Source organism: Candoia aspera, chromosome 7, assembly GCF_035149785.1.
Source record: "Candoia aspera isolate rCanAsp1 chromosome 7, rCanAsp1.hap2, whole genome shotgun sequence".
Classification (NCBI taxonomy): domain Eukaryota; kingdom Metazoa; phylum Chordata; class Lepidosauria; order Squamata; family Boidae; genus Candoia; species Candoia aspera.
Genome location: NC_086159.1, coordinates 210,479 through 231,740, shown reverse-complemented (window position 1 = coordinate 231,740; position 21,262 = coordinate 210,479). Strand labels below are relative to the sequence as shown.

The following is a 21,262-nucleotide window of genomic DNA, read 5'->3' as shown; positions in this document are numbered from 1 at the left end:
AGGGACCAAATTGCCAATATCCGCTGGATAATGGAAAAAGCCAGGGAGTTTCAGAAAAACATCTATTTCTGTTTTATTGACTATTCTAAAGCCTTTGACTGTGTGGACCATAACAAATTGTGGCAAGTTCTTAGTGGTATGGGGATACCAAGTCACCTTGTCTGCCTCCTGAAGGATCTGTATAACGACCAAGTAGCAACAGTAAGAACAGACCACGGAACAACGGACTGGTTTAAGATTGGGAAAGGAGTACGGCAGGGCTGTATACTCTCACCCTACCTTATTCAACTTGTACGCAGAACACATCATGCGACATGCTGGGCTTGAGGAATCCAAGGCTGGGGTTAAAATGGCTGGAAGAAACTTTAACAGTCTCAGATATGCAGATGATACCACTTTGATGGCTGAAAGCGAAGAGGAACTGAGGAGCCTTGTGATGAAGGTGAAAGAAGGAAGTGCAAAAGCTGGCTTGCAGCTAAACCTCAAAAAAACTGAGATTATGGCAACCAGCTTGATTGATAACTGGCAAATAGAGGGAGAAAATGTAGAAGCAGTGAAAGACTTTGTATTGCTAGGTGCGAAGATTACTGCAGATGCTGACTGCAGTCAGGAAATCAGAAGACGCTTAATCCTTGGGAGAAGAGCAATGACCAATCTCGATAAAATAGTTAAGAGCAGAGACATCACACTGATAACAAAGGTCCGCATAGTTAAAGCAATGGTATTCCCCGTAGTGACATATGGCTGCGAGAGCTGGACCATAAGGAAGGCTGAGAGAAGGAAGGTAGATGCTTTTGAACTGTGGTGTTGGAGGAAAATTCTGAGAGTGCCTTGGACTGCAAGAAGATCAAACCAGTCCATCCTCCAGGAAATAAAGCCGGGCTGCTCGCTCGAGGGAACGATATTAAAGGCAAAACTGAAATACGTTGGCCACATAATGAGAAGACAGGACACCCTGGAGAAGATGCTGATGCTAGGGAGAGTGGAAGGCAAAAGGAAGAGGGGCCGACCAAGGACAAGGTGGATGGATGATATTCTAGAGGTGACGGACTCGTCCCTGGGGAGCCGGGGGTGTTGACAACCGACAGGAAGCTCTGGCGTGGGCTGGTCCATGAAGTCACGAAGAGTCGGAAGCGACTAAACAAATAAACAACAAAATGGAGAGAGCCCTGGCACTTCTGCTGCGAAGGGCCCTGGAAGAAGCAGTTCATCCAGATCATTTTCAGTCAGCTTTGGACTGGATCGCGCCTGAGGACCCTCTCCATGCCCATGGTTTCCGTAACTCTCTGTGGTATGCGGAAGAGCTGAGGGAACTAAAGAGGGCCAAGCGACGCCTAGAGTGCCACTGGCGGAAGATGGGAAGCAAAGACGATCGAACATGAGCTACAGTCACTATTAGAGCCTACCTTGTAGTGGTAAGGGCGGCAAAACGTGGTTATTTCTCCGCCCTCATTGCGTCTGCAGATAGTTGCCTGGTGGCCCTATTCCAGGTGACCTGGTCTCTCCTTGGAGGGAGTAATATGGGGTTTCACCTACAGGCTTGCTGTGAGGAATATGCTGCACATCTAGCACATAAAGTCTCTCACATCCGCTCTACATTGGACTTGGCTTTAGGGCAGCACCAGTGGAGGCTGCGGGGGTTGTCTGGCATGGTTATCTGGGGGCAGTTTGATTGCACCTGAGGAAGCGGACAGGGCCCTTGCAGCTGCTAGCTCAGCCACCTCTGTGTTCGATCCGTGTCCCTCCTGGCCGGTTAAGGCTGCCTGGGAGGGGATGTATGATTGGGTCTGGGCAGTGGTTAATTCTTCCTTGAGGGAGGGGGTGGTCCCGCCAGCTCTGAAGGAGGCAGTGGTGCACCCCCTCCTCAGTGGGCCATCGCTCAACCCAACTAGTCTGGACAGTTTTCATCCAGCCTCCAACCTCCCCTTTTTAGGAAAGGTTGTGGAGAAAGTGGTCACACAGGCAGCTTCAAAGGACTCTGGGTGAAGCGGATTATCTGGACCCTTTCAGTCAGGATCAGGCTAGGTTACAGGACCGAGACAGCATTGAAAATGTTTACTTACAGGAAACATAACAATGAACAAGGGTGTGAGACAAGATTGTATCTCTGTCCCAACATTATTAAATATCTATAGTAATAATTTGGGTGATGGCCACTGCCTATTACTAGCCAAAAAATTGTACTTTGTCATATGCAGAAGCTACTGTTCTTGTGTTCTTCTTTCTCATACTAGACTGGGTTTGAAACACCAACCTCAGGAATTAGTCAAGTATTATCAAGATAACCAACTACAAATCAGCTGCAATAAAGCTAAAATTGTGGGGGGGAGGCGGTTTGGAAAAAAATTAAGAAGTACAGCTGGAAAGTTCATGCCTGTTAGGAATTTTAGCTATCTGGACATTTTATTCAATCATTTGTCCTGGCAATGTCACTGCAAGGGAACACTTTTGAAAGCAAAAGCTACTATGACGGCTTGCTTCAGTACATTTATTCAAAAGCGTAAAGATTTGTCCCAGCAGCAACACAAATTTTTAATGCAAAAATCTAATCTCAAATCTTATATGGAGCTCCAATTTGAATTCAACAAACACGTAACCCAATTGCAGGTGAATTTGTTAAGAGCTCTTCCAAGCTGTGTTCCAAATTCTGTTGATTTAGGAGAAACCAGACAATGCCCCCTAAAAACAAGTTTAGCTAACTACAATTAAATTTTGGTTCCAAATACATGTTTTTAAAAACAAGGAAGGATTGTTGTGTGAAATTTTGAACTATTCTTATTTAAACAGGTGACTCAAAAGACCTGTCATATTGCAATTGCCATTTGTTTTCTAATGATACAACATCACCATTTTACTACATAAAACAAAGATTATGGGACACCTCAGCATAAGAATTTAGGCAAAAGCCAAACTTCTGTGTTCACCCCTGAAAATTACTTTTCAGCTCCCTATATGTTTTAGGAGTTTACATTTAAGAATTGCTTTTTCTAAAACCAGACTAAATGTGCTGCCATCTAGTATGTTATACGGTAGATTTCAAAAGATTCCCATCACTCAAAGATGTTGCTCCTGTAATAGCATTGCCCTTGAAACTGTGGATCGTATTTTACTGCTTTGTGATTTTTACATGAATTTTTGACAGGATGTATAATCTAGCCTATTTTAAAATTGAGGCCAGGAAGTGGTATTTCTGAATACAGGTTGTCCTTGCTTACCGACCACTCAAAGTTGTGACAGTGCTGAACGAGTGGTACTTAGCGACCAGCCCGCAAAGTTCCAGCTGTCGCAGCGTCCACAGTCACAAGATCGCCATTTGCGACCTTACCTGCTGCCTTCCCACAAGCAAAGTCAATGGGGAAGCTGGCAGGGAAGATCACAAGTCGCTTTGGTAAGTCCCCCTGGCCTTCCTGCGCTTGTGACCTGCTGAGCCATGTACCCCCGGCCTTCCTGCGCTTGCATGCCATCCACCCCCTGGCCTTCCAGTACTCATGCGCAACCTGCACCAGGCCTCTTCCACCCCCGTGGCACCCACACACTCCTTACCTGGGACTCCTGCCGCTTCCCACTTAACAACCCGCATGTCTTGGTGTTACGACAGCAACCAGGACTGCCCAGTTTGTCATCACTAACTGATGCGGTCACATGACATCATGCTTTATGACTGCATCACTTAGCAACAGCAATCCTGTCCCAATTGCTGTTGTAGCCCGAGGACTACTTGTATGTTAACCTTTTACTTTCTGATAAAAATCTTTAAATTACAGTGGCAGTGGTCATTTTTTTAAACTATGGCTATAAAAACAAAATCATTAAGTTTGAATTTTAAAATATTTTATATAATATCTATTAACTTATTTTATCTGCCAAACGGTTTTTATCTTACGTGTGGTGGATTTTGGCGCCTCCGCTAGTTCTCAGGAAGGAGGGAGCATATTCCAAGGAGATAAAGAGGTTGGCAGGGAGACAAAGAGTGTGATAGGAGCCCCACCCTAGACTCTCCCAGGCTATTTCCCCTTTGGTTAGTTAGGGTAGCTTTAGTCTGGCAAGATTCTGTCTGTCCGGTGAGAGCAAATAAAGAATGGGAATTTGGAATGCACTGGCTTGTTGTCGTTCTTGGGCTGGCCCTGACATGCTAAACCTTTTGATGATTCTCTACCTTGCTATTTGGGTCTTTTCACCATAATGAACATTATACACCTACATGAACAAGTATACAGGTGACAGTTGTAAGTTACGCTGATCCAAAGTTGTTTAGTGAAGACACTTTAAAAATGCATATGTACATACATACATACCTGTTGTTCTACATGTATAGAGGTAATTATTATATGTGTCTGATCTTTTAGTTTAGAGGCTTTTCATTTTATATGATGTTAGTTACTTATAATGTTAACTGTATTAGTTTTTTAAAAAATTCTGTGTTTGTACTGTGCTGAGTTATAGTAACTATATTATAATAAAATTATTACTAATTACCATCTGAAGGAACAGGAATGCAGCTCATGCATGATGAAGATACAATTAAAGAATTCTTAACTACACTCAATGATGACTTCAGGGGGAGGCATGGTGAACTGAAGATGTCTCCGTGAAAGCAGAGCCAATGACCATGGCAGAGGCCAAAGAACCGGTGAGTAGGCCAGTTCTCGGAACCTCTTTGGACAAGGAGAGGATGGGAGATCGCCCACATGTGCTCCATATGGCTGCTTCTTGCAAGGAGATTGCAAGACAGTGGTTTTCCATGGGTTTGAGCACTGAGAGACAATGGGATCAGCCATCTTGCTCGCAAACGCGGCAGAGCCTTTTAAAGGACACTAAGTTTGCAAGCCTCACCTTCTAATCACTTTCGGAAATTGCCTATTAATCACCTTAAAGCCATTAGAGATCTTCGGACAACAAGTTTAAAAAGTTGCTGGGTGACTTTAGCTTCAACTCTGAAGAAAAGAAAAATTAATTACCAGCTTAAGAACTTAAAAAAATTGAAATAAACAGCAAAAAGCTAAGTAAGATTTTGATTTAAGAAAGTTACAAATGGATTAAAGGTCCAGTAAATTTGGAATACTTTTACTATAAAATTTTGGAACTAACTATAAAAAAATAAATAGCTTTTCGTGGGAACCAGAGTTATTTTGGCTATCTTGGTTCATAACAAAGATAAGCGACTTTATGATTTTAGAAACTGAACACTAGAGGGGACTAAAGATTCTAAATAGAAGAAAAAAAAATACAAGCCAACTTTTGGTGTTCGTTAACTGGGACTTACAAAATGATGCAAACCAGCATAATATTGGAAATATTAAAGGGTATCTTTGAAGAATGGAGCCAGAAATTAGTAGTTACAATATCAACAATGTCAGTAATGATGTCTGATTCTATGGATAGATTATGTCCAAAAGATGTCAATGAGGAAATGACAAATGTGGAACGAATTTTGTCTGACAAGAGAAAGTACCTAAAGTGGAACTACAAATGACAGGCCAATAGAATGATTTGGAAAAGGACACTTTACTGGATATACAAAAGAGACTGGCTGAAGTTTTAAAAATTACAGGGGAAATACAAACCAAGAGAATGACCTGGAAAATGTGTTCTTATTACAGTAGATCCATACTGTACAAAAGTGGTTTGTTAAACGCTTGAAGACGTCTGTGTGATGGGATAAAGAAGAACTGAAGTGAAATCAAATCCTATGACAATATTTGAATGAACTAAAGATTAAGACTGTTAGAAGTAAAAGGAAAGAATATAAAGTTTTAACCTTAATCAAATAAGCCATTTGCAAAGTTTTGTTAACCCTTTATGGACTTTTTGCTGACACCAGGATTGAAAAAATGGTTTATGGATTTGCTTATAGATAAGGAATGGGGTATGGGATGAAGTGATATCTGTTTGTAACCTTATAGCGGGTGAAGAGTTATAGGGTGAAGAAGTTTGTAATTACCTGTTGCAATGAAGGTTGGAAATCACTTCTTTATATATATATATATTTTTATCATATTCTTCCTTTTCCTTTCCCTTTTTTCTTGCACTTTTTATTCTTTCTTACTATTCTTTTTTAAGTTTAGTTTGCATTTACCATTGTAATCAAAATCCTTAATCAAAATTGTATGTTTGTGTGTGTGCATTTACACTCAGTAATGAGAAGTCATTTATACCAAATTAAAAAAGTTAACAGGGAAGCAAAGAATATGGAAAACATCTGAACACTGTACTACATTAATGACTGTTCCAGAAGATGTGCAGTATTTGCATTTTACTGTGTAGCATTCAAACTGCAAAACTACTCCAGAAGCTTCCAGACAGCAAAGGTAACTAGCTCCCTTTCTGGAGATTTCTGGGGTTGAGCTTGCTAGTAGGAAGAAGATATACTCCTTACCTAACCAGTCAAGATGGTCAGATTGTAAGGGGCTTGTTAAATCAACTAAAATGGGCACTGGAGTAAAATAGGTGCCAATGACTCCAGCATTCCAGCTAGGAAAGACTAAGGCCATCTTGAACGGGGAACTGACTTTTTCTGCTATGGGCACTGGACCTGCTAAAGAGGAGTTGGAACAAAAGATCTTCCAAAGAGAACACGGCTGCAGGAATGGCAGACTGTTCTCCAACCTTTCTGCCGATCAGACTCAAGTCCACGCTGGGATCAAAATCGGAGCAAAGAGGCTGGTGTTTGAGATCCAACTGCATTCCATTTTTTGAGGATGATACAAACTTACCTATGAATGTGAAAGGAATTAGAGATCTCTCACTAAAAGCCAGTTTTGGCTAGAATCTTAAATGGCAGAGTCACCTAGTCTAGACAACTAGCCCAAATTTTTGGAACAATCAGGAACCAGTAGCAAAAACCTGTCAGGGAGAAAATAGCCACTTTACCCAAAGACCATCTTCCTTTATCAACAAGTTTGTTTATAACAAGGAGCATTAACTGGGCTGGTTGAGGAAGAGGAATGACTGGCATGCCCTGGGTAAAAACAGCCGGGTGGCCCTCTCTTTGGTATAAAGAGCTGATTGCCAGCACACATCTAACAACAACAACAACAAGCAAAAAGAAATCTTGCTTGGAACTTACAGTGATGATACCTCTCTCTTTGTTTCTGCCCCACCCGGCAGAGGGAGTGCAGTTCCCTTCGACTAAAGATCAAGATTGTTAAAAGGAAGGAAGGAAGGAAGGAAGGAAGGAAGGAAGATAATTTGGTTTATTTGATCATTAGAACTTGATTTCTTTTTGTTTTTTCTTCGTCCCTTCTCACAAAATTCTTCAAAGCTTTAACAAGCCTCTTTTGTAAATCCAATATAGAAAAATTATCCAGGTCACTTTTTTGGTTTGTTATTTGTATATACCTCTTAATTATTAAGGCATCAGCTGGTTTCTTTTGTATGTCCAGTGTAGCATCTTTTTCCACATCATTCTTGTAGCCTGTCATTTTTAAATCCACTTTCAGATTAGTCTCAGTCTTATCAGGTAGAACTTGTTCCTCTTCCATAACATCTTGTAAACACAGTCTGTCTATAGAGGTAGACACTCTTAAAATTAACTTCTGGGTCCATTGTTCAAAAATATCCTTCAATATGTCCAATGTTAAAATATTTTGCTTCATTTTGTATTAGTAAGTCAAATTTAAGTGTTCTTCTCCTTTAATTGTAAATTTTAGTTCCTTCTGGTTCCCTCTAGTGTCCAACCTTCAAAGTCTCATCCTATCCTGTTTTTTTTTTAAGAAAATTCAAAACAAAAGCATTTTCCCATAGGAAGGATTCTTATACTTGATTCCAAAATCTTATTTCAAATCCATCTGCACCCTTAGTCCATTTGTAACTTTCTAAAATCAAAGTTCTAATCACCCTTTTGCTGTTTCTTCCAAAATATTTTTTTTAAGTCCTTAAACTTGCATTTCAAATTTCTTTCACTAAGGATTGAAGGAGACTGACTCGGTGCTGTCAACTTGTTGATTTAATGGCTAAAAAGCAGTTAACAAGCAATTTCCGAAAGTGATTAGGAAAGGAAGTATGAGAACCCAGTGTCCTTTTAAAGGCATCAACTGTGGTTTTAGCAAGTTGGCTATTCCCTTGTCTCCTAGAGGTCAAAACCCACCGGAGACCACTGTTTTGCGGTCTCCTTGTGAGGAGTAACTGTATGAAGCACTTGTGGGCGATCTCAAGTCCTCTCCTTGGCCAGTCTACTTGCTGGCTCTTCATTCCACCACGGCATTGGCTCCATTTTTAGTTCACCATTTCTTCCCTGGAAGTCTCCAGAGTTTGCTTTCTTGATCTGTTTCTTTTAAAAAATTTTCTTACTTTTTTAGACTGTAAGCCCAGAGTCATCTGGAGTGAGGCACCCCTAAATTCTATTAAATAAATAAATGATCCCTAGACACTCAGAACCTGAAACATCAGAAAATATCCAGTCTAAAGATATTCACTGGATGAGTAATGCCACAGTTTCAGCAGTTAAAAGACAAATTACCACAAAATCCATTGGGCACAGGCTCAGGTATCAGTGGGTTTGCTGTCTATTGCATCTCTATTAGCGACAGCGTGTTCTCTAATAAGTAACATAGGAGAAAGATCCTCAAGCCTACAAGCCTTAGATTGCCCTGGTAACCCCTATTTATTACCCAGAAGGAATGAATAATCCTGTCATGTTCATCGTTCCAATGGTTTGCATACATCGTAACGTTTCGCATGTCATGTTTCTGATCCATGTCTATCATCTGCAGGGTGGGGAATTCCAGCCCTGTCAGGGTGTTATCTCTGTGCTGCCCTGAAGGAATGTGTGTTTGGGTTATGACATGTATTCAAGGTTACTTTCCCAGGCAGATGTGTGATGCTTGCCAATGCTGGGAGGGGGTGGTTGCGATGTTGGGGTGGGGGGTGGGATCGGCTTGGAGGCGAGGGTTTTTAGTTTGTATTTGGTGCGCTTTTGCTTATTCTCAGCTTTCTTCGTATTTGCATACTATCCTTTCAATAAATCAGTTTTATTCACTAATCCCTGGTGAGGCTGACTTCGTTGGGATAAGGCAATCATTACATAAAGCTGAGAATCATCAAAAAAAAATTACCCCGCTAGCCCCTAGCCAGGTTACCTGTGACGGGGAGCGCTAGCGATGTCTGTACTATGAGAAGCTGAGTGGATTGAAGAGGAGCCGGACACCACGGCAGTGAGGGTGGCCCGGAGCGCCCGCGCAGAGAGGGCAGCATGCTGAGAACAGCTGGGTCTACAACCTGGCGAGCAGTTGGTAACGTCGGAAACGACGGGCACGTCAGGGGCCGAATATAGAATGGGGGACGAGGACGAGGACTCCGCTGTAGGGGACGCCCAAGAGGTCCGGAAACCAGGACCTCCATTGTCACCTACAGTGGTAGTGGTAACCGGTGCGACCGAAGAATCGGTCACCCCCACGCGAATGAAGGCTTTAGAGGAGAAGTTGGAGTCTTTGGCGGTGATGCTAAAGGAAAGCCATAGGAAGTCGGGGTCGGCGGAGGGAAGACGAAAGGGCGCTAGGGATCAGAGCGCCAACCCTGAGTCACCACCCCCATCTCCGCGGGGAAGAGGTCGGACTCGGTTCCGACAGTCAGCGAAAGGGAGGAGGACCCTAGACGTTACTGGAAAAGCCAAACATCTGGAGGCGGCGAGACCCCCCCCCTTTCCGGTGAAGTTTGATGGCGACCCTACGAAGCTGTCTTTCTTCATTACCAATGCTAATAGCTACATGGAGGACTGGGAGCAGAGCTTCCGCTCCGAGAGGGGGAAAATCAATGCCATTGCAAATAGGCTGAAGGGGAGGGCGGCGGATTGGTACGTCCAGCTGTGTCAAGCAGAGGCCCCAGAGCTAGAAGACTTCGAGGAGTTCCTGTGGGTGCTAAAACAACACTTTGAGGACCCTCTGGCACAAGAAAGGGCGAAATGGGCTCTGAAGAATCTTGCCCAAGGGTCGCTTTCAGTGGCAGACTACACGTTAGAATTCAAAGCACTGGCCGGAAAAGTTGAGGATTGGTCCCAGTCTACCCTAGTAGAGCTGTTTAAAGATGGGCTAGAAACTGAGGTCCTTCGGTGGGCTCTGGGGCGTGATGACCCAAAGACTTTGTATGGGTGGATTCAACTAGCAGGCAGTGCTGAAAACACTCTGGAAAACTTCGCACATCGCAAGGCGGTAAAGCAAGGCAAAACAATCAAAAGCGCCCACGCTCCGATCTCTTCAGGACGACCCAGCCAGCGTTTGTGGGAAGAGGAGAGGGAGCGTCGCTTTGCTAAGGGGCAACGTCTGCGCTGCGGGAAGGAAGGGCACCGAGCGGCGGCGTGCCCAAAAAGACGAGCCAAGGATCGCCCAGCTAAACCGGCTGGGAAATCGCCATCCCTACCAAGGAAGATGAAAGCCGCCCTGGCCGAGGCAGAACCTGAAGGCATCCCCTTTTTTGGAGAAGAGAGGGGACAGGAGACCGAGGAGCCGGCGGGAAACGGCAGGGGCCCCACCTGCTTTGAAGGGCGCCGTGGGGCAGGTGGAAGAAGAAGAAGATGGGCGCGACCATGTTTCGGTGAGTGGGGATTTCCCTACCCTGACCATTAGGGTGAAGTTGGGGTCCAGCACCCGAACTATAGAACTGTGGGCCATGATTGATTCGGGGTGTTCACGGTCCTTGATGCACCCCGACGTGGTTACTGCGTTGGGGTTACCCACGTTCCCTTTAAAACGGCCGATGATCTTTACCCAGTTGGACGGGACCATGGCAGGGGGGAAACCAGTTACCCACTCTACTGGGATGGTTGCATTGCAAATGGGCAGCCATTGGGAGAAATTACCGTTTATTGTGGCACCGGTAGGGGGACCTTTGGTCATCTTAGGGATGCCCTGGTTTGTACGGCAAAATCCCTCCATAAACTGGGTGCATCGAACGGTGACGTTCGCAGATGGATTTTATAAAGCCCCTGCCAAAGACCAACTAGACGACAACGAGGTGGGACGGGCAGCAACCACTTCTCTGCAAGTCCTCGAGCCGCTGGAAGGGCTGCCGGAGCAATACCAGGACTTTGCAGATGTGTTTGGTGAAAAAGAGGCGGACCGGCTGCCGCCTCATCGCAAAACTGACTGTGCCATAGAATTTGTTCCTAATGTGAAATTGCCTAGTCCTAAAATTTATTCTATGACCCAGAAGGAGCTGGCAACACTACGAGAGTTCATTGACAAAAATCTAGCTAGGGGTTTCATTGAACCAGTCAGCTCTCCAGAAGGTGCACCTGTACTGTTTCGACCAAAGAAGGATGGCACTTTGAGACTGTGTACAGATTTCCAGGGCTCAATGCAGTATCGATATTAAATAAATATCTTTTGCCCCTGATAAAAGATATGCTAACACATCTGGCAAAGGGGAAAATATTCTCTTAAGCTGGACTTGAGGGAGGCGTATTTCCGTATTCGCATACGGGAGGGGGATGAATGAAAAACTGCGTTTAATTGTCCTTTGGGTGCTTTTCAATATAAAGTGCTACCATTTGGATTGGCGGGAGCGCCAGGAGTTTTTATGCAACTGATCAATGAGGTCTTGCATGACCACCTATTTAAAGGGGTGTTGGTGTATTTAGATGATGTTTTAATATATACTGAAACGATGGAAGAACATGTATATCTAGTCAGACAAGTACTGAGCAAACTGAGAAAGGCGGAATTGTATGCTAAACTGTCTAAATGTGCATTTCATAAATCGCAAATTATCTGGGCTATAGGATTTCCGATAAGGGAATTGAAATGGATCCCGCTAAAATTGAAGCCATTTTGGCATGGGAGCCGCCACGCACGCATAGGCAGCTACAAAGCCTCCTTGGATTCGCAAATTTCTATCGGCCCTTCATCCAAGGGTTCGTGGAAATAGTGCTACCCCTGAGTTGCTCAAAACTAAAGGTTTGGGAGATACACGGAGGGTGAAAAATCCGGGAGCGCTGCTAAAATGGACACCCACATGCCAGAGGGCTTTTGAGACCCTTAAACAACTGTTTACGTCCGAACCCATTCTGCAGCATCCTGATCCTAACAAACCATTTGTGGTACAGGTTGACGCTTCTGATTTCTCAATTGGAGCTCTGTTAATGCAAAAGGACAACCTCGGACAGTTAAAGCCATGTGCCTACCTCTCCCGTAAATGTTCAGAGACAGAAAGGAGATGGCACATTTGGGAGAAAGAAGCTTTTGCTGTTAAAGCTGCTTTGGAAAGCTGGCGTCACTTATTGGAGGGGGCTACCCACCCTTTCGAGGTTTGGACTGATCATAAAAACCTGGAGGCACTGACTGCGTCTCGTAAACTGAGCCCAAAACAAATTAGGTGGGCTCAATTCTTTAGTCGTTTTGACTTTAAACTGAAATTTATACCTGGGAAAACCAACTTCCTGGCTGACGCACTTTCACACCAGCCTCAGGATGCCAGTACGGTGCCAGATGTAGTGGGAACTCTCTGGACAGAGCCCCAAATGAGTCTGGCAATTGTGACTCGCAGTCAAACTCGAGCGCAGCGAACAGACATTTCAGTTTCACCTCGCTTGCCTGTTCCCTCAGACTTGCAACAACAGTTTCTTTCCGAGCTGAAAACTGACACTTGGTTGCAAGCAAACCTCAACGAGGTCACTTTTAAACAGGCTTTTGCATGGAAGCATGATCGTCTCTATGTGCCTGAGACGTTACGCAAAACCATTCTGTCCCGATCCCATGATGACAGAGTGGCTGGGCATTTTGGGTTTGGGAAGACCCTTCATCTGGTTAGGCGCCAGTTCTGGTGGCCAACGCTCAGGCGCGACATCAAAGAATATGTCAGTTCCTGCCCAGTATGTGCTGCTTCTAAACAAAAAGTGGGAAAGCCCCAGGGCTTGTTACAACCGGTGGCTAATCCCTCCCGCCCCTGGGAGGAGATCTCTATGGACTTCATCGTTGATTTACCTCCTAGCCAGAGGAAAACTGTCATTTGGGTGGTAAAAGATTTTTTCTCTAAACAAGCCCATTTCATCCCATGTACCTCCATCCCATCTGCGCAACAGCTAGCCTGCCTCTTCATTGTACACGTGTACAAAATTCACGGATGCCCCGCCCGCTTGGTGACGGACAGGGGCACACAATTCACATCCAAGTTTTGGCGGGAATTTATGAAACTACTGGGTACTAACCCGGCATTGTCAACTGCGTCGCACCCAGAGACTGACGGAAATACGGAGGCGGTCAATTCTACACTTGAACAATATTTGCGTGCTTTTGTCAATTATCAGCAAGATGATTGGGTTGACCTCCTACCATTTGCTGAAGTTGCCTACAACAATGCCGTTCATCAAAGCACTGGCCAGGTGCCATTCCATACCATTTTTGGCCGTGACTTTGTCCCGATCCCAGAACTGCCTCAGCCAGCATCCCCCCCCTCTTCACCTGCTGATTGGGCTGCACGCCTGGCAGCTGCCTGGCCAACAATACAACAGGCGCTTACTGATGCCCAAGCCACTTATAAACGGCATGCAGATTCCAAACGGTCCACCTCACCACCTTTCCAAGTTGGTGATAAAGTATATCTTTCCACCAAATTCATCAAGTCTACACAACCTTCAAAAAAGTTGGCACCTAAATTTATTGGTCCTTTTCCTATTGTTGCTCAAATTAATCCTGTTACTTTTAAATTGGATTTGCCTGCAAATCTTAAACGCTTGCACCCTGTGTTTCATTGCAGCCTCCTTAAGTCTTTCAACGAATCAGCCCGCTGGCATCCACAACCTCCTCCTCCTGTGCCTATCATGATTGATGGTCAGCAACACGTTGAAGTCAAAGAAATCCTGGATTCCCGACGATGTCGTTCTGTCTTACAATACCTGGTTCGCTGGAAGCATTTCCCCCATCCTGAGTGGGTTGCTGCCCACGATGTTCACTCCCCTATCCTGATTGCCCATTTCCATGCTGCTTATCCCGATAAACCTGCTCCTTGATTTCGTTTCATTTAAGGGGGGCGATATGTCATGTTCATCGTTCCAATGGTTTGCATACATCGTAACGTTTCGCATGTCATGTTTCTGATCCGTGTCTATCATCTGCGGGGTGGGGAATTCCAGCCCTGCCAGGGTGTTATCTCTGTACTGCCCTGAAGGAATGTGTTATGACATGTATTCAAGGTTACTTTCCCAGGCAGATGTGTGACGCTTGCCAATGCTGGGAGGGGGTGGTTGCGATGTTGGGGTGGGGGGCGGGATCGGCTTGGAGGCGAGGGTTTTTAGTTTGTATTTGGCGCGCTTTTGCTTATTCTCAGCTTTCTTCGTATTTGCATACTATCCTTTCAATAAATCAGTTTTATTCACTAATCCCTGGTGAGACTGACTTCGTTGGGATAAGGCAATCATTACAAATCCACACGGTTGGTATAAATCCCTCAATTTTCAGTGGTTTTGAGGCTTTCCAAGGGCTCTGCTGTAAGGAGCTGGATTTCTTCCTCCCTCCCCCCCACCCCCAGCATTTCTGCTTATTTAGACCAAAGCTTCAGGCACTACAGAAGATACATCCAGGGGATCACTTCCCTGTGACAGCCCTTAAAATACTGGAAGATTGTTATCCTGTCTCACACTAGCCTTCTCTTCTTTAGCCGAAACATACCCAGTTCCTTTAACTGTCCTTCATGGGAGCTAGTCTTCTAGCCCCTTGCTGCCTCTGTTGCTTTTCTCTGCCCTCTTTCCAGCTCCTCAGCGTCCTTCTTATACTGTGGTAGCTAGAACTGGACACAGTATTCCAGGTGCGGTCTGACCAGGGCAGCATGGAGCAGAACCATTGCTTCCTGTGATCTCTACACTGCAAGGATAGTGATCCTTCTGCAGATGCAGACCAAGATGGCATTGGCTCTTTTCGGCAACCACAGCACACTGCTGGCGCTTGCTTAATTGGTAGCCTACCAGGATGCCCGGCTCCTCCTTAAAAGTACCACTGCGGAGCCAGATGCCACCTATCCTGTACATTTTTTTCCTGTCAAAGTGCAAAACCTTGTATTTCTCACTATCAAACTGCATATGGTTGGATAGGTTCCAACGTTCAAGTCTACCAGGATTTGATTTCTTAATCACTTGGATAAAGAGCTTGAGGGAATGCTTATCAGATTTGCAGATTACAAATGGATGGATAATGTCCCAAAGAATGGAGTAAAATTTAAATCAATATTGATAGGTTGATATTAAGATATTGGCTGAAAGTATAAATAACAAAATAAAGATTTAATAGAGGCAAATGTATGTGGGAGAACCTTTGGTAATAGGATTTAGCCTGTGGTACTGCTGCAAAAAAAAGCACACATAAGTTTAGGTTATATCAGTAGAGGTTTAGCTCCCAAATCATAGGAGGTAATCTTTCCATTTATTCTGCACTATGAGATCCCACCTCAAGTGTCCAGTTCTGGGCCCCTGTTTTTGAGGATTCAGGCACTGATATAAGGAGGATCAAAGGTCTGTAAACTAAATCCTAGGAAGAGGGATTGAAGGAGCTGAGCTTATTTAGCCTTGAGAAAGGATGACTGTGTGTGTGTGGATATTACAGGATTCGACAAATACCGGAAAGGATGTCACACAGAAGGAGGCCGAGAGCAGTTCTCTCCCAGGCAGTCATTTGGTGGGGGAGTGAGTTAATTTGGATTCCTGCACTAAGCAGACCGTTAGGGTTGGTGTCCTTGGTGGCCTCATCCAAGGACCTCCTCAGGTTCTGGTTATCATGATGCTCTGTCTTCAAATGTTGTCACCTTTCTCACACTCCCTGCCACAGATCTCTCACACCTCCCACTAGGAGCCTGCACTGCTTGCTGCTGTCTTACCTAGTGGGTCCGTTGGTGTGCCCTTGAAGATGATGCGGTACGTGGTAAGGAACACAGCTCCTTCGGCTGGAAGCAGAGGGGGGCCCCCAACACTGCCTCCAGCACCTTCTTCCCTGCCGTCTGGCACGAGGTAAACACGCAGACCATCCATAACGCTCTCTTCTCCAATCAGCAGGCTTGGCTGGAGGAGTTTGGGCTGCAAGAAGCAAACGGGAAGGGACCTGCTTACCTCCAACTAGAAAGCAGGTGAGTCTGCAGAAATTGAGCTGCCTGCCCCACTTCTGGGGCAGCTCCTCCCTCAGATACCCGCTTCTTTCTGGTTCGGGGTCTGACTAGAGGTGTTCAGAGGCTTGCTCTTGCAGGAGGGGGCAAGGTGTCACCTTCTGTATTGGAGGGAGCCTCTTGCTTTCTCTGTGCACAGCATCCAGGGTCTCGATGTGCATTTGGACAATGTCTGGAAGTGGCAGGAGAGGGAGGCTGTGAGAACCGAAAGCCCCTTTCCAGGCCACCACCTTCCCCCACCACTCCCACAAAGACAGAGCTCCCTGCTCAGCCCCTGGGTGGGAGATGACGGGGAACCTGCCTGGGATCATGACGTGCAGCCCCTTGAGATGTTCATTGGTGACTCCGCTCTCTGTGCAGACCTTGTCCACAAAGCGGTTGATGAACCGTACCACGTAGTTTGCCACGTCAGAACTTTCGGCATCCTCAAAGCCACTTTCAGCATCGTAGCTGTCTGCCACGCTACCAGCAATGCTGATGAGGAAGAGAAGGCCGTGAGCCCCCTGCCAGTGGCCCCTCCTCCTCCCTCACCCGCACTTCCGCCCTGCCACCCGAGCAGCCTGGTTCGGTGGGGTGCTACCTGCTGGTGATTAAGCTGTTGCTGACACTCTCGGCGTCCCCCAGCCCCGTGCTCCGCAGCAGCCTGGTCTTGCTCGTGTCCAGAGGCAGCAGGAGGTAGCTCATGCGGTTGGCGTAGTGGATGGCCTGGCTGAAGACGGTGCTCTCCTCCTTCTGAATCAGCTCCTGTTGCTTCTCCCAGCTCATGGTGGGCCAAAGACGGCACTGCACAGCAGCAACCTCCAGAGCCGACTCCTCCTCTTGTTCCCCCCCCTCAGCCACCTGGGAACAGGGCAGAAGGGCTAGCCAATGGCCTGGGAGGTGGCTGCTCCAAGAGCACCCTCCTTCTCCTTGAGGCTCAGCCCTACCTTCTCAGCACGGTCCTCCTCACCACTCTCCACATAGAGAGCCCGGATGTGGTTCTGCACGTCACTGTAGAACATAGCTTCCCAAAACTGAAGGTTGGTCCAAACCAGGTGCTCCTGCACACAGCTGTAAGCAAACTGGGTAATTCCTGGACTGAGTTTCTGGAGGGTGGCAAAGAAGAAGAAAAAAATAAATGCTTTGAGCAGTGGCTACCAGCCTTCTTCCCTTGGCCATCACAACCCACTAAAGCCTGCCCTGCTACTTACGCGGCAAAAGGCGGTGACCAGGGGCAGAAGTGCAGCGGCAACCCCGTGCTCATCCGTGGCACTGCAGTCCTGTGGAGACACAGAGCAGCAATGCTACGGCCCTCCCCTAAGGAAATCCAGGGGGGGCAGGAGGGAGCCGCCCAGATCTCCAGCCGTACCTGCAAGCAGCAGTTCATCATGCGGACAATGAAGTCAAACTGCTGATGGTCCAGCATGGCTCTGTTCTGCTGCACATGGAGGTTCAACTCCTGGGTGAGGCACTGGCGAGCTGCCCGGCTCTTCATGGCCCGGAGCACAGCTGGGAGGAGCTGCAAGGCAACAGGGCAGTGCTCAGGAGCGGCCTTGAATCTTCCCAGCCCACTCCACTCTGGGGAAGCTTGACTTATGGAGGCAAAGAAGAGGCCCTGCCCTTGACAGCGAGAGCAGGAGGACCCCTTTGAGAGGCAGTGCCTCTCCCATGCCTGCAGAGCGAACTCTCCCGCCCCCCATGAGTCCCTGGGGGAGTGGACAAGGGGCTGCGTTCTGGGGTTCTGAGCCTCATATTGCAGGTTGGAGGAACAGCATCTGACAACTGGCCTGGGTTACATTTCAAGCCTCTGTTTTACAGATAATGGATGCTCTTCTTTTCCTTTATATAAGGAAAGTATTTAGAGTAAAATGCACACTACCATTACACACTGATATTGAAAAATCCAGAGCTTGTTGATCTCTTGGTATAGATCCTATGCTTGTGGAGGGGGGTGGGGCTGTCATGTCCCAGGGAGGCCCACCAGGCTCTCACCTTTTTGGCTTCCAACATCTTACTTTCAAAGACAAAGGAGATGCAGTTCCTGACCACCTCCAGTCGACGGGCACTGTTAGCCAACAGCATCCCGTTCCGCTCCATGAGGGTTCCTGGGGCGGGGAGAGAAAGCAAGCATCTGTCTGGAGACACCGGGAGAACCCCGTCCACTCCCTCACGTCAGCCTTCATGGATTCATCTGTGCCAACACTGGCCAGCCAGCATCCCTCATCTCACCCAGACCAAAGAGCACCCATGTTTTGCTGATCTCTGGAACCTGCATCATTTGAGCTGCTCTTTCCTGCAACTTTTCCAGCTCCACAACATCCTTTTTCTGATCACTGCACCCCAGAAAGGACAATGCAGAGCTGGTAAAGATGCAGAAAGAAGCAACCAGAAAAGTTAGGAGACCAGATCAGCTCCTCTGGGAGAGAATGCAGAGCTTTCAAACTCAGAATGAAGGTAGGGAAGGTGAAACCAGGTCATTAAAAAGTCATCCACGTGGCAGAACATGTGGGTAGAACTAGAGGCCATCTACTGAATTTGCTGCCACCAGATCCAGACAAGGGAGAATTGGCATTAGTCCGGATGGTGGCACCATGTCTCCTAAGACAGGGGCAGCTGCTGAGGAGCTGTAGTAATGCTGGGCAGTTCCTCTCCTGGCCACTGTGGACTTCTTGAATGGGTGTGGTGGCTACAGTATGACTCAGAAGGATGGTTCTTGGCTGGATCTTGCCCCAGGGCTCTTACCATCTTATTAAACACTGCATGAGTTGTCCAAAGGCCAAGAACGAGGGGCGGGGGGGGCTCTAATGCCTATCCTGCATGCAGAAGCTAAGATCAACCATCCCTTTCAGAACTTGGGAGCCTCTGACTCAAGTGGATCCTTTTATTTATCAATTTATCTTTTAGATGTATCCTGCCTTTTTTCAGGTGCTCAAGGTAGTATATGCAGCACTGCCCCTCCTGTTTTTCCCCATAACAAAACTGTGAGGAAGGCTGGGCTGAGTGCGTGAGCGAGTGACCAGGCAAAGTCATCCAGAGGGCTTCCTGGTTCTCTCCAGTGCCCCACCAAGATCTTAACCACATCTTTATTTATTTAGGTGTATTATAGCCACCCACTCCAATCGACTCTGTATGTGGTACTTGGTCAAAGAGTTAAGCCTCTGAATTCACCAGGACGAGTGTGCAAGGTGAGGAACATGTGTTTATCACTCCTGCTTGTAGCTTTCTCCAGCCCCCGGCTGCCCCCACGCAAAGAAATGGACCATGCTACCTCAAGGCTGCAACGGTCTCAGCACCAGTGTTTAGTACACACATACCCAGGGGTGGCCCAGATGGCACCATGGCTTTCTTCTCTGCCTTCACCAAAGGAGGTGCTGTCTGCTGTTTTGCTGTGGCCTGGTCAACAATCCACTGGATGGTCCCTTCATCCAAACGGGGGAATGGCCTTTGGTGCAGACGCAGGTGGCAGCCCTCAGTGGGCTTCTGTACCTTATGCATTGTCACTGCTGGATAAGGGTTCTCCTGGACCAACAAAGGCACAGACAGAGTCACAGAGCAGGAACACACAGTCCATACAGCCAACACTAAATCTGTAAACTAAGCATCCCTGATAGACAGCAGCCAGGCTTTTCTAGGACCAAGGCTCAGCATCCCCCAAACAAGTCGGGCTCTTAGGAAGTTTCCCCAAATGTCCAGTCAAGATTAGCATCTCTCCATTTTCCTCCTGCTGTCTGTAGCAACAGAATCAGCCACGTTCCACTTTTACATGACAACATTTGCTTGACAAGACTCGCCTAAGCAAGAATATGGGTGCACGGCTGGGTGCCAGAAAAGCAACCTGCTGATTCGGGGGTGGGTGCTGGGGGGGAGGAATCCCAGCCAAATGCCATGGGGACGTAGGCACTGCATCCTCTGCCCAGTCCCAGTCCTCAAAGCTGGAATGAAAGAGGAAACGCTGCTCTCCAGAGGCAATTCAATGGCTGCCTCTGGTGTTTGCACACACATACTTTCTCACACCCAGATGTATACAGGCATACATTTTTGTACAGCTGTTCTGCCAGTTCCTTGATGTGGCGCAGAACTTTAGCCTTATTTCCTTCATCAGCCTGCATCCGTTTTGCTTCACTGGCCACAAGCTAAGAAATAGGAAAGAAGGAAGAAAAGAAGGTTAAAAAAAAAAAAAGCACTCTAACACCCCTTCCCAATTAGCCAGAGGATACGGTACACTAGGGGGCTGAACTGCCTTCCACAATGGCTCACCTCATCAAATAAGTCAGTCTCCCGGTAGGGGGGGCCCCTCTCGGTCACAAAGCCAGCAAACGCCATGCCCTCCAGCACCTTGGGAAGGAAGTCATCTTCCACCAGCCCCCTTTGCCCAAGGAAGGCTGCCTATAGCAAGGGAGAGAGAACCATCCTAAAGCACCTTCCTGGGGGAGCCTGTGCTTTTGGGGTAGGCCAGGGCCAGAGTTTCCCACAGTCAAACACTACCCTGAGAAACAAGCCGGAGGAAAGGGACAGCGGCATTCACTGCACTGGCTGAGAAAAGGCTCATTCTTCCCTCTACTGCTTTCTCAGCGGGAGGAACTGGGGCATCAGTCCAAACAGGGTTGGCACTTCTGGAAGAGCTGGACCCAGTCCCAGCTCAGGATGTGGGAACTCCAGTTCCTGATGAAAGAAATCCTCCCTGTTCCATCCCGCTGGGCATATAATACTGGAACCTGGTTTGGACCTTCATTATCTGTATGCATCTTCCTGTTCATAAGTTTCGGAAGACGGGGATATTTTACTGCTAAAGGCTGCTCTGAACAAAGTTTCTACACTGGGTAGGCAAGAGAGAATTCACCCTCATGGCTGCAGGTGGCCAGCCTTGCTCTGCCAACTCCCCTCCACAGCCTTACCTTGTGGAAGCGAATGACTGGCTCTGGGTGAATACGGATGATGTGCAGGCACCAGCGGTAGCCTTGGAGCAACTGGGCAAATAGGCGGAGGAAGACTGCCCGGATCTCCTTATCCTACAGCCAGACAGGCAAGTGAGAAGAGAAGCATCAGAGACAAACAAGGACACCGAGTGGCGAGGCTCAGTGCATCAGCCACAGCCCTGGCTGCCTGCTTCTGAAGGGTCACTGTGCCCGGCAGCACTTCGTATCTACAGCCATTTTGCAGAGCTGTGTCTTCAGCATCCCTGCAACCCAACCTGCCTCTTGAAGCT

At 47.0% G+C, this 21,262-nt stretch overlaps 1 protein-coding gene across 8 annotated transcripts in view; it reads right to left on the bottom strand.

Moving 5' to 3' along the window:
- The window catches only part of SBF1 (SET binding factor 1), a 145,284-nt gene that overhangs the window by 24,563 nt on the left and 99,459 nt on the right, over window positions 1–21,262 (bottom strand). For 7 of the 8 annotated variants that reach the window (XM_063308726.1, XM_063308729.1, XM_063308730.1 and 4 more), the window contains 12 exons: window positions 20,952–21,065; window positions 20,314–20,442; window positions 20,091–20,189; window positions 19,371–19,575; window positions 18,049–18,161; window positions 17,426–17,575; window positions 17,268–17,336; window positions 17,004–17,162; window positions 16,658–16,917; window positions 16,379–16,551; window positions 16,176–16,249; window positions 15,796–15,991 (listed from right to left, as the gene is read on the bottom strand). In XM_063308726.1, coding sequence (XP_063164796.1) covers window positions 15,796–15,991; window positions 16,176–16,249; window positions 16,379–16,551; window positions 16,658–16,917; window positions 17,004–17,162; window positions 17,268–17,336; window positions 17,426–17,575; window positions 18,049–18,161; window positions 19,371–19,575; window positions 20,091–20,189; window positions 20,314–20,442; window positions 20,952–21,065 — 1,741 coding nt within the window. The remainder of the gene's footprint in view (window positions 1–15,795; window positions 15,992–16,175; window positions 16,250–16,378; window positions 16,552–16,657; window positions 16,918–17,003; window positions 17,163–17,267; window positions 17,337–17,425; window positions 17,576–18,048; window positions 18,162–19,370; window positions 19,576–20,090; window positions 20,190–20,313; window positions 20,443–20,951; window positions 21,066–21,262) is intronic. The other variant, XM_063308731.1, reaches the window with a different exon arrangement.